Source organism: Peromyscus eremicus, chromosome 5 (assembly GCF_949786415.1).
Source record: "Peromyscus eremicus chromosome 5, PerEre_H2_v1, whole genome shotgun sequence".
Lineage (NCBI taxonomy): Eukaryota > Metazoa > Chordata > Mammalia > Rodentia > Cricetidae > Peromyscus > Peromyscus eremicus.
In genome coordinates, this window is record NC_081420.1 from 61778059 (window position 1) to 61790720 (window position 12662).

At 39.5% G+C, this 12662-nt stretch overlaps 1 protein-coding gene across 2 annotated transcripts in view; it reads left to right on the forward strand.

Annotated features, from left to right (window-relative positions):
* Camk1d (calcium/calmodulin dependent protein kinase ID) overlaps nucleotides 1-12662 on the forward strand; it is a 415689-nt gene that overhangs the window by 263422 nt on the left and 139605 nt on the right. For both annotated transcript variants that reach the window (XM_059263561.1, XM_059263562.1), the window contains exon 3: nucleotides 4199-4273. In XM_059263561.1, coding sequence (XP_059119544.1) covers nucleotides 4199-4273 — 75 coding nt within the window. The remainder of the gene's footprint in view (nucleotides 1-4198; nucleotides 4274-12662) is intronic.

Here is a 12662-nt window from a genome sequence, read left to right on the forward strand (position 1 = left end):
ATGCTTATTCGAGCATTAACCATCCCAACTCAGCCCCATCATTTTCTTGAGATCTTTGCCATAGCTCTGGCCTACACAGGACCCAGATTTCTGTGACCTTAAATACAATTCTAGAGGTTGGTATTTAATACCTAATTGTTCATGGTTTGCTCCACTGAGACAAGCTTTTTGAAGATAAAACCTTTTTTTTTTCTTGTATTCTTCCAGATACTTAACAGGAACCCAGTGAGGGACGAATTACTCAATTGCTTGACTCACTGAAACACTTGTTGAGAGGAAGCATTCATAAAGTAATGTCTTCTCAGCCATTCATTTTGGTTTGCCCCGACCATCTGTGGCTCCTCTCTGGAATGCCCCAATTGATATGAAAATTAATCTCCTGTCAGCACTCAATTAAGACATAACAGGTTCTCTGTCCTGTACACCCAAGTTAGGCATTGTGCCTTTACTACAGCCTGCCTTTTTGGCTAGGTTAATGCTTTGTACATGGCTTGAGTCTGTATATACGGTGAAATGGTTATTAACTGTTGAATGATTAAATTCTTGGGCCCAAACAGCTTTCTTGGTTCAACTTCTAAAGATTGCCAGCACCGTAGGTGCCAATTTCTAAGCCCAAGTGTGATAAGATTCAGTACATCAGAAACATAAGAGTCCCAGGGACACTTATACTACATATGAACAACACTGCAATGTCTGGAACGTATTTATACTTTTAAGAGCGTGTGTTATTTTCTAGAGTTTGAAGGTAACTGTGACTCCATTATTTTTTTTTAGTAGCCCTCCATGTGGTCCCATTCATCTCAATTTCCTATAAATCTAGGCCCTGACAGCCCAAATTAATGTGACTAAGTGGAAATATTTATGCTTTTATGGAGGAAGAAATATACACAATACATACTGTCATTGATCATATTCCCTCATGTATAGTCTATAACGACAATTCCACAAATATCTAAGACCTTGGCTGTCCCAGTTTAAGCTCTGGTTGTTTCTTTGGTGGCATGATTTATTTAATATAGTGCTATAACTCATTGCTGATACGATTTTGCTTCACTTTACAGTAACTATTACTGACAGATAAGTAGGCACCCTGCACGGGTGGCCAGTGAAATGTGAATTTAGTGTAATTATTTTTAGCTCCCACAAACAACCACATTAACTAATAAGAGCTGAAGAAATAAAAGCAAAGTATTGCCACTCTTTGCTAATTATCTTCTTTTCTTCCAATTCTAATCAAGAGAACCCTCTTGTTCAGTCTACCTTTTAGCTTTCTTTTTGCAGAGGATGTTATCTGATACCTGGGGAAACAATCCCTCCATTTTTCACAAACTACATATGGAATGTTGTATCTTGTTGCTTAGTGGCAATGACCTTTAAATATCACCCATCCATTCATTAAGCAAATATTTATTAAACAGACCTGTTATAGGCACAAGAGGGGAAACAAGTGAGTCTTGTGAATCCACTTCCAAGGGTCTCACAAGAATCCACATGTTCTATCTTGTCTTTAAATGGTTTATCAGCAATGTCAGCAAAAGGCATGTGGTAAGAGCTAATTAGCTTATCGAGGAATGAAATAGTTCTTCCTCATATGCATTAAATAAAAATTGAGCTTGACATTCTGAGCAGAAACTGCTCTTTGTGGCTAGCTCTAAGAGCTAGAAGGAATCTGCTTCCTTCTTGGGCTGCCTTTGTTGGAGACGTTGATGCTCAGTGTGGTCTCTAGCTGGCAGCATCTGCATCTTGGTGAGAAATATAGATAACTAAGTCCCTTCCCTGGACCCACTAAATCAAAATCTGCCTTGTCACCAGATCCCCAGGGAACGCATTTATGCACTGAAGTTCAAAAATTCCTGATCTAATTCCATTGTCTCTTTTTGTGTATATACTGTCTGAGGACTCTTAAAGGCAGATTGCTGGACTCCACCTTGGATTTGTATTATTCAATCAAAGCCTGAGAATTTGCACATGTGCCAAACTCCCAGAAGATTCAAGGGCTGCCAGTTGAGAACTTATTTTGATCATCCTTGGTCATGAGATTGTCCTTGTAATTCCCTAATACCAGGGGAAATCAGGAGGAATAGGAAATAAGAAATCTGACTATCCAGACAGAGATGACTTGAACATGTATTGTTTTTAAAATTTGAGATGAAATTAGCTTGCCTACCCACCAGTTAGTTCACTTGGGAAACTGAATTTCCTGATGGGATAAATGTGAACTCCAGTGAGAGTGGTCAGGTTGGTTTTCCTTTGCCTGCACTGGATTCATGAACATGACCATGAAACTGTTCCCTGGGGTATACTGGCTTTCAGGAGGGATGGACCCACACCTGGGTGGCTCTTTAGACTAGTCTGCAGTTCCTGCATTGAGACAACAGAAAAGAAGTTGTGCGCTACTCAGGATGTTCAGCCATTTGATGTGCAGCTATGTGAGAAAATACAGTATTGAGAGATTTGGTCCATGGCATACATGTTCAGCCACAGCATTCAATCCAGTGTTACTAACTGTGGGCTTCTAAGGCCTTAGGAATGATGGAGAAAAGGGATTGAGGGAGTAATACGTTGAGAAATAGGTTTGGAACAATGTGGTGGTGAGTCTTCAATGTCTTATTAAGGAATTAGGATTCTATCTGTCGTTTTTTCCCTCTTCATGCCGGGGACCAACCAGCCTCAGCAGTGTCGGGGGTCCGAAGGACGGGATACCTGGAAGGCACAGTAACGACTCAAAAACAATGCTCGTGCAAGCTGGCAGGTCACTTCGGGCTTCTGCAGTTGCTAAGTAGCTTCTTCGATACAGTTTCTTTAGCTTCCCTAGCTTCTGCTTTTGCCCTGGTAACCTCAGGCTTTTATTATCATAAGCAAGGAGGAACAGAAAGGAAAGGGGAAATCACCCAATACAAAATATTCTCATGATTCCAAAGATTATTCTTAGAAAATCACCAATATATTCTTCATCATCTTTTACTAAACACAGGAACTATCCCAAACTTAACACCAAAACAAGCATAATCTATTTTTATTATTAGTGATTATACAGTCTTCTGAGCACTTGACTCAGAGGATAGCAACATGCAATTTCACAAAAAAAAGATAAAAATAAGAACGATGGTCAGTGTACCAGACAGTCATTTCCTTCTCACACAGCCTGCTCCGACCTCAAGACCCATGCAACCGCCTAAATTCCTCCTCAGCCCCTCTGCAAACACCAAGCCCCGTGACTGGTGGGCCATAATGACCTCAGACAAGAAATCTGTCCCTGCAAGTCAGCAACTTCTCTCCTTCTATATCCCAACAATTCCAAGGAAGACCTGATCCAATTTTTAGAGCTTCCATGAAAGGAAGCTCACCTTTCTTGGCAGCTCTTTTTAATCTAGGAACCCAATAAAACTTGTAGCAATCACTCCATCAGTTGCCACATTGTCTCCACACTCCTTCAGGAGGAATCAAAATATCTGGATTAAAGTTGCCATCTCCCTTTCTTGGTGGAGGCCACTATTTTCCTCCTATTCAGGTTCCCACACTTTTAGTTTGTCATCCCATCTATATGTTACTCCATCCACAGTTTTCAGCCAATATCCCTTAGGGTCTCAAGTTTTATACAATGCCCTTGGAATATCCTCAGAAACTGAATTATTCATCATGGCCAATTTGAGTCCAATGTGTTGATACACATCATACCATGTGCTATAGTTGACCACACATTTGGTACAGTTTATCCAAGCCTGAAAAGCTTCCCTAGGCTGCAGGTTTTTTTCCCCATGACCTGCATAACTGCCTTAACCCCAGCCTGGGTGATCATCTCTGTATAATTTCCTGTGAAATGTACTTCATTCCTTTCCTGTATCACAGAAATTACCATTGATCTAAGAACACAGAACATGAAGATCAGATAGAAGAAAAAGACTAGTATTACAAGAAGTATTTATATGGAGGAGGACATGACATGTGCATGCCATAAAGCATGACCTTGGGACACGTAGGCATTTCTGCCTTGGCCCTCTAGAGGCATGCTAAGCAGAAGATCCGGATGGGAACACATGGAGGGTTGATGGTCCACAATCTCAGGTCTCCTTTTCTCCAGTCTCTGCTGGCAGCACGTCAGCCATCTTATATGCCGTTCCCCGCATTGTCATGACCTTTTTTTTTCCAAGTATAATTGTCCTTACCATTGTGTGTGTACTTTGTTTTTTACTTTTAGGATTAAGCATGAAAACATTGTTGCCCTGGAAGATATTTATGAGAGCCCGAATCACCTGTACTTGGTCATGCAACTGTAAGTACCTTGTTTGATGAATGCTGAGGGGTGTGAATGCCGGTACCCAAATAAATAAATGCTGTGGGCTGTGTGAGGCGACAAGAAATGATGAGTCTATAGGGCACTGGAGAGCAAAGATCATCCCCATACAGGGCACCCACCCAGGCCTCTTCAGACCTGAGCAGGCCCATTCTGTGGCTGTTGAGTCTCACAGTTGGGCTCCATGCTCCTATTGCACTGTGCCTCTATGGCTGTCTCATGTGCCAGGGCCAAATGTTGCCTAAAGACACTTCAGTGAGCCAAGTATGAGGAACACATCGCTCTCATCTCTAGGACAGACTCCCACCCCATCTTCATTTCCAGGGATGCTGGGGGAGGAAAGCAGATGGCAGCCATGTGCTCTGTCCCTTCCCTTCCCTCCCTTTGGTGGATAGTCACACTCACTTGTGACTGAACTGGGGATTCATGACAGACACAGAAAAGGAAGGTATTACTGGAGTCAGATGGTGACATTGCCACCTCCATTAAGTTGTCCCTATAATCCATGAACACATAGGATTTCCAAGACAGGGAAGAAGAGAGAATATCAGATAGAGATGACTTACAGCATATTTTTTTTTAATTTAAGGTAAAATTATCTTTCTTATTACATAAATGCTTTACTTGAAGTGTGTGATTGTGAGGAACATCCGTTCTGTGTTTACTAGAATTAAATATTAGGAATCTCTCAGAATGTTAGGCCATCTCCATGACCTGAAGAAGTAGATGCTGGGACACCACATTATTGAGTCCTGAGACCGAGAGGATTGTTGTTGAAGATAAAAACAGAGACAATGAATGTATTAATGAGGTTCAGACTTTGACTAGCCAAAGATGTGCAGAAGAAGTGGTGGTTAGGTAGGCTAGGGAATGGGTTTTCATGTTTTCTCTTCCTTATGGATGTTTGCATAACTTTATCTCCTAGTGATCATTTTGACACAAAGAAATTGTCCCATCAGTTCATTTTTTTTATTATTTCACTACTTTTAAAATATTTTCATGGGTGGTAGTATTTTAGATAAATAATTTAGAAATGTCCCAGTTGGAAGTGTGTCTGATTTTCTTTGACATCAACAATAAGTCAAGCTAAGCAGCTGTTTCATTACTTAGTATAGTGGGAACTGCCCAGTTACCCAGGAATCTTTCTAAGTTCTCTGCTCTTTTGTTAGTTGTAGATACTGCACATTTCTGTTTTTTTCTTTCCTAACTAGTAATAATTCTCCCCAGATTTAGAGACAGTCACTAAAAACGCTTCTAACTTTGTTTTGTATAGTGTCTCCTCTCTAAAGATATAAATGAGTCATTTTCAAATATTGATTGCCTAGTAGGAAGAATATAACATTTTGGTGATGAGCAAATGCCCCATAAAATGTCATCTGTGTATTGAACTGCATGGCTTTTTTCATTATTATTGGTAATGCAAAATGACTAACACCAGAGCCAGAACCTCAAGATCTTTGCATTTATTTACTCCAGGCTTGTGTGTATGGAAATATACCACATATCACTTTAAGTATCCCAGAGATGGAAATCTCATCTGTGCCACTGACTAGCTGGGTGAATTTGGGCAAATGACCAGGCCTCACTGAGGACCAATTTCTATAATGGGCAAGGAAGAAGATGGCAGTGTTTACTTTAGAGATGGGGTGGGGAATGTGTGAGAAATGGTCATGAAGAACAGGGCCTCGGTATGTGCAGGTTTCTTTATGGGCGTCTGTATCATTTCATCAGAATGTCTCTGCAGATGCTCTTCAGATTTTAATGAGATGAAGTCCAAATAGACCTCAGTTTTGCTTCTCTGAATGACTTGGTCGTGTGCTCACCAGCAGAAGCGTATGTAAAGAGGAGTTAGCCCAAGAACAGCCAAGTGTCCAGAATAGACCCAATTGTAGACCAAAGCCTGGAGAGTCTGTAGTTGGCACAGAAATCCCAGTCCCACTCTGTTTCTCAGTTGAGAACGTCTTCTCTTGGTGGCTGCTAGAGGAAGCGTCATTAACATGGACCACACTTATGGAGACTTCTTAGTAACTCAGAGAGGAATTAGGCAGGAACCAGCCTACCTTTGGTGGGAGCACTGGGTCGATGTGTTAGGGAAATCCAGCACAGAATCCTGATCTAAACATGATGCATGTTTGAATTACCTAAAGAACAAGGCTGTGTGTCTGCACTGTTCAACAGTTTAGAAGCACTGGATATGCCAATTACAACATGTTAACTTGTACTCATTCATGTTTCTTAGGTTTTCATTACTCTTTTAGGAATCAGTTTTATTGAAATGTAAATCACACAGAATATATTGCATTTAATTGAACTAGATGTCTCAGGGATGAACATAACACCACTATTTCTGATCCTCCCCTAAAAGATTCCTTTCCTTGTGTTCCTCCCATGGTCCAATCAATGATTTAACTTTCATGAGAGTTTTTTTTATTCTAAAATATAGAAATGGAGTAATATAGTATACACTCATTTGTGTCTGACTTAATGCCCTCACATGATAGCCTATATTCAGTGCCTTTGCTGAAGAAAACTTTAATTTTCTCAACTGCTTTGGTAGCTTTGTCAAAAATCAGTTGCCTGGGCCAGCAAGATGGCTCAGCAGGTAAAGTGCTTGCTGCCAAGCCTGACAACTTGAGTTCAATCCTTAGGTCATACATGGTAGGAAGAGAGAACCAACCTCACAAGTTGTTTTCTGAACTCCACAAGTGTGCTATGGCACATGCAAAACACACACACACACACACACACACACGCATGCATGATGAATGTTTTAGTTAAAATATTACTTGATCATATTTTTGTACTCATTGTTCTATTCTCTGTATCTGTCCTTATGTCAATATTATATAATATCACAGCTCCAAAGGACATCTTAGAACTAGGTGTACTTTATTCCTACATTACATTATAATGCCCTTTTATCCTTTAATATTTTATAAAATGACTTTGGCATTCTTAAAATAGATTGTTCATATAAATTTTTAAATCAAATTTTGAGACTTGTTTGTAGAAATCTTGTGTGGAAATGCATGGAATCTAAATACAAATTTGATAACGATTACAACTTGAATTTGAGCTTTAATTCATAAATACAACTTATTTCTCTATTTAGGTCTTTTTATTAAACTTAGTCTACATTTTACAGTTTTCAGCATGTGGGCCTTTAATATCTTTGCTCAGTTTAATCTGAAATATTTCATTTTATTGGTCCTGTTGTAACTGGATGTTATTTCATAATTCTAGTTGCTTTCTAGTGGGTAAAATACAATGAACTTTTATAAGTGATCCCCATGGTAGTTCAAGTAGTTATTTTATGTTTTGCTTTTAGCCTTTTCTGCACTGATTCTTGCTCATTCCCAAAAGAATTCTATGTAGCAAAACTTTAATAATTTAGCTTTAATCACCAAGTATATTTTAAGGTAACATTATATGTCTTTGAAATAACTTTTGTCATATATTTTGGGAATTCATATAAAACAACTCTGATCTTTCCTCTCTTCCATGATGTAAATGAAATGTTTTTAAAGTAGTGACAAAAAAGTAAGAAGAAAAAGCAATGACGGAACCCCCTGGGTGGATCAGAATACAGTACTAGTGGAAAGATTTCGACTTGCTTTGGGGATTTTGTAGACTGTGTGATTATTTTGTCATTGGATTTGGTTTTATTTGCCAAGGGCTGATAGCATTTTACTCCTGAAGCCTGTGGCGTGTACGTTTTTGGGTCTGGATCAGTGGGAAGTGGTTTTGTTCTTTTGGTTTTGTTTGCTTGTTTGTGTTTGCCTTCATTTTTGACTCACCTGAAAAGTCCTTGATTTCTAAATATGTAGGATTTAGAATACAACATCCGGGAGTAAGGGATTTCACAACATTTGTGCCAGAGAGAGTTTTAGTTTTCTAGGAAACATCACCCTCAGGACCGAGGCTCCTCAGCACTCTAATTCTATTGCTTTTATAATTGCTATCTCAATTCTGAGGTTGGGGTGTATTTGTTCTATGCTGTGACAGGAAAGATTAATTGTTTAGGGTATGTTTATGTACATTTTATTTGTGTTTTTGACAAATATATTTATTGAGAATGCAATTTGAGGGATAATCTTCTATAGATAGTAAGAGACTGAGATTACACTGATATAATTTATAGATGAAAAGTCAGTTTAAGTTTATTTCTCATCTATCTTTGGTTGTAGACTCTCAGTCCTGTATTTGGAAATGATAAAGGGGCCACTCCCCTCACTCTTCCCCCTTCACATCTACAGTGGGTTGAATAAACTGCAAGATGACGCAATAAAGTATACATTTAAAGGGCTGCAGAGTTGATTCTGTGGGCAAAATGCTTGCCATGCAAGCATGAGGACCTGTGTTCATATTCCTCAAACCCACATAAGGCTAGATACAACAGCACACATTTATAATCCCAGTGTTCCTACTGCAACATGAGAGATGAAGACAGGAGTGTAGTTGGATTTCCTTTTACTTTAGCCCCACATTGGAATGCCAAAATGTTGTTGGTTGTTTTTGATCTTTTTCTTCTGGGGGCCTGCCACCCAGCTCCCAAATAAATCACACATGGAGGCTTATTCTTAATTATAAATGCCTGGCCTTGGCTTGGCTCATTTCTTGCCAGCTTTTCTTAACTTTGAATTATCCCAGCTACCTTTTGCCTCTGGGCATTTTTCCTTTTCTTACTTCTGTAAATCTTACTTTCACTCTTACTCCATGGCTGGCTGGGTGGCTGGGTGGCTGGCCCCTAGCATCCTCCTCCTTCGTCTTGCTCTTCTCCTTTTTTGTCCCAGATTTCTCCTTCTATTTATTCTCTCTGCCTGCCATCCCCACCTATCCTTTTTCCTGCCTCACTATTGGCCATTCAGCTCTTTATTAGACCATCAGGTGTTTTAGACAGGCACAGTAATACAGCTTCACAGAGTTAAACAAATGCAACCTAAAAGAATGCAATAAATCTTTGCATCATTAAACAAATGTTCCACAGCACAAACAAATGTAACACATTTTAAAATAATATTCTGCAACACAGGAGAATTCTTGTAGCTCAGATATTCTGGCATGCACCTGCCTCAAAATGGAAGGCAAGACCCAACATCAGATTTTCCTCTGACCTTGACACAAGCATCATGGCATGCACACACACACACACACACACACACACACACACACACACACTCATAGACACATATACATATTTGAACACTTGTGTATACACTTAAACAAATAAAAGAATATATTAGAAGTATATTGGAAGTACTTTTGTAGAAAAAGAAACAGATTGTATTGCTATTGTGCTTTACTGCCTTTCCAGTAAGGCTTTAGGTTCCATACATGGGTACCTCCTGAATCTCTCTCTCCAGCCTAGAACTACTCAGTAGTTTCACTTTGCTACATGATAAGTACCATTGAAATTTTCCACAAGATCTGTTTATCCTGGTGTCTGTCTCATCTTAGTAAATGGCAGCCCCCTTCTTCCAATTTCTTGGACTCAAAACCTGGAATCATACTACATTCATCTTTCTCACCTAACAAACTTACTCACTCAATATTACCAACAACATAATATCATAGCTATTGCCCAGACCCAAGAGACGACTTTCTTTCCTCAACCTTACTACTGTACTGCTGTCTTAGTGTGTGTCATAGGGTTTCTACTACTGTGAAGAGACACCATGACCAAGGCAACTCTTAGAAAGGAAAACATTTCATTGGGGTGACTTACAGTTCAGAGGTTCATTATCATTATTATCATGGTGGGAGACATGGTGGCATACAGACAGACATGGTGCTGGAGAAGGAGCTGAGAGTTCTACATCTTCATCCAAAGGCAACAAGAAGTGAACTAGACACTGGACATGGCTTGAGCATATATCAGACCTCAAAGCCCATCTCCACAGTGACACACTTCCTCCAGCAAGGCCTTACCTACTCCAACAAAGCCACACCTCCTAATAGTACCACTCACTATGAGCTTATGGAGGCCAATTATATTCAGACTACCACAGTGTGCTAGCCAGACTCTTGATGAAGACTTCTAGCCCCAGTTTTCATTGTCTTTGTCTTTACAGACTTTACAGCAGCCTCCAGGACTGTATCAGCCCTGACACACTATAAGCCCCTGACCTCTTGTCCCACCTCTCACTTACTCTTTCATTCAGCAGCATCCAGACCAGATCGTTGATTGTTCCTCAAGCAATCTGAGCTTGTACCATTACCATGACTTTGTCACAAGTGGAGATTGTCTGTCCGTCTGTCCGTCCATCCATCCATCCATCCATCCATCCATCTATCCATCCATCCATCTATCCATCTATCTATCTATCCATCTATCCATCTACCTACCTACCTACCTACCTACCTACCTACCTACCTACCTATCTGTGGGGCATTTACCCACCAACCCCACAGCTCCCCAGAGTTTTCTTGAGTGTGAGCAGCAGGAAATATTAGATAGAAAGAATTATTGTGGAGATAAACAGATAGAAAATAATAGCCTCCAGAGGGCCTGGAACCTTTTCCAACGGGCCCTGACCGTCTCTGCCCCAGGGTATTTATAGAGATGCCAAGGGGTGGAGCGAAAGACCTCCTCCCCCAGCACAGCCAAGTGCAGACCATCTCAGACACCTGCACTCAGGCCCGTGGTCCTAATCATCGTCTATGCGGACCTGCTGGGTAAAGCCACGAGGAACCCGAGAACGGGCTCCCACACCTATCTATCTATCTCTACTTATTTTATATACACACATATTACATGTGGAGGTCAGAGGACAACTTTCAGGAGTCTTCTTCCACTATGTGAGGCCAGCGGTTTCAACGGGGTCCTCAGGCTTGGTGGCAAGCCCTTTTACCAACTGAGCCATCCCACTGGCCTTCCCTTAGATCTTTTAATGCTCTCATGGAATTCAGAGAATGCTGGGATTTCTGCTAGATGCCATTTTTTAAAAGGTATTTCCCTAGCTCATTTGTATAAATTCCCTCCCTCAACTCCTACTGTAGACATGTTTATTCCCTATCTCTTCCCCCAACATTATTTCTCTCTTTAACACTTTTCACCCTCAGAAAAGTTAACTTCTACTTTGTTGCCTGTGAGAATGGTACTTGTATACTGTGTGGAACACTTAATAAATATTTGTTCTGTACTCAAGCTTCTCTTCAGATCATACAAATCTTTCCCTTTTTAAATATTTGTTCAAGGGCTAGACAGATGGTTCAGTGGTAAAGAGTACTTCTTACTGTTCCAGAGGATCTGAGTTCAGTTCCCAGCATTCATCCTGGGCAGCTCACAAATACCTGTAACACCAGCTTCAGAGGATCTGACACCATCTTCAGGCCTCTGCAGGTGCCTGCATCTATGTGCATGTACCCCTCCATACATACAAACACATAATTAAAATGAAATAAATCATTAAAAATACTTTTTCAATTAACATCATATAGAAAAGAAATGGTGATTAAGAAATATATTTATTTTTCTTAATCTTTACAACAAACTTTGGAGGTTGTATGTTATAATTTTACATAGAAAAATCAAACAGAGAGAATGAACCACTTGATTAAGGCAACAAGTAACCCATCATGTACCCTTGACCAGTGTAGTATAATGTTCTAATAATATTTTCTAAGCAAAAAACTTGTAGGTACTATTAATGTGAATAATTCAGTTTACCTAGAAAGCCTTATTAATTATGATTCAGTAAATATTTTAAAAGCATAGAAGAAAGATTATTTAATAATAGCATAAAATTTTACCTGAAAATCTCATTCCATTCACAATTACTCTGTTTTTTCCCTTATGTAATTTAAAAATAAATAATGACTATGAATGGATGAGTGATTTTTGTCAATATGGTGATTTACTTTGTTATGCTTATTCTAGGTGAGATGCAAATATTTCTAATATTTATTTCATGCCATGATAGCATTCAAATATGTATAATATAACCAGATACCTGCTGAGATTGAAAACCTAAGAATTAAACGCATGCTCTTTGAAGAATATTCATTTGGTTCCCAAGTAGCCCAGGACATGAAAATATATGCAATTTCCAAGAGAAAATGTGTTTTATCTACTGTGCTGGCTTGTGTATGAAGCTGCTTGAACAGTTCCCTTTTTGGGGGGTAGGGTCACCAATGTTAGCTTTCATGGGGATATTGTATTCATAATTTAAACACTGTGTTCCCAGAAACATTTTTAATTAGAACACAAATTATCACTCTCAATAGAAAGCCTTCGGTAAGTAGCCAAGCATAATAGTGAAGGAAAAATGTGTTTCTGAATATAATACCTTATTATATTTACATATAAATTACTGAAATCTTATCTTCATTCACCACAGACAGTTAATTAAGAACTCGGTAGGCCTGT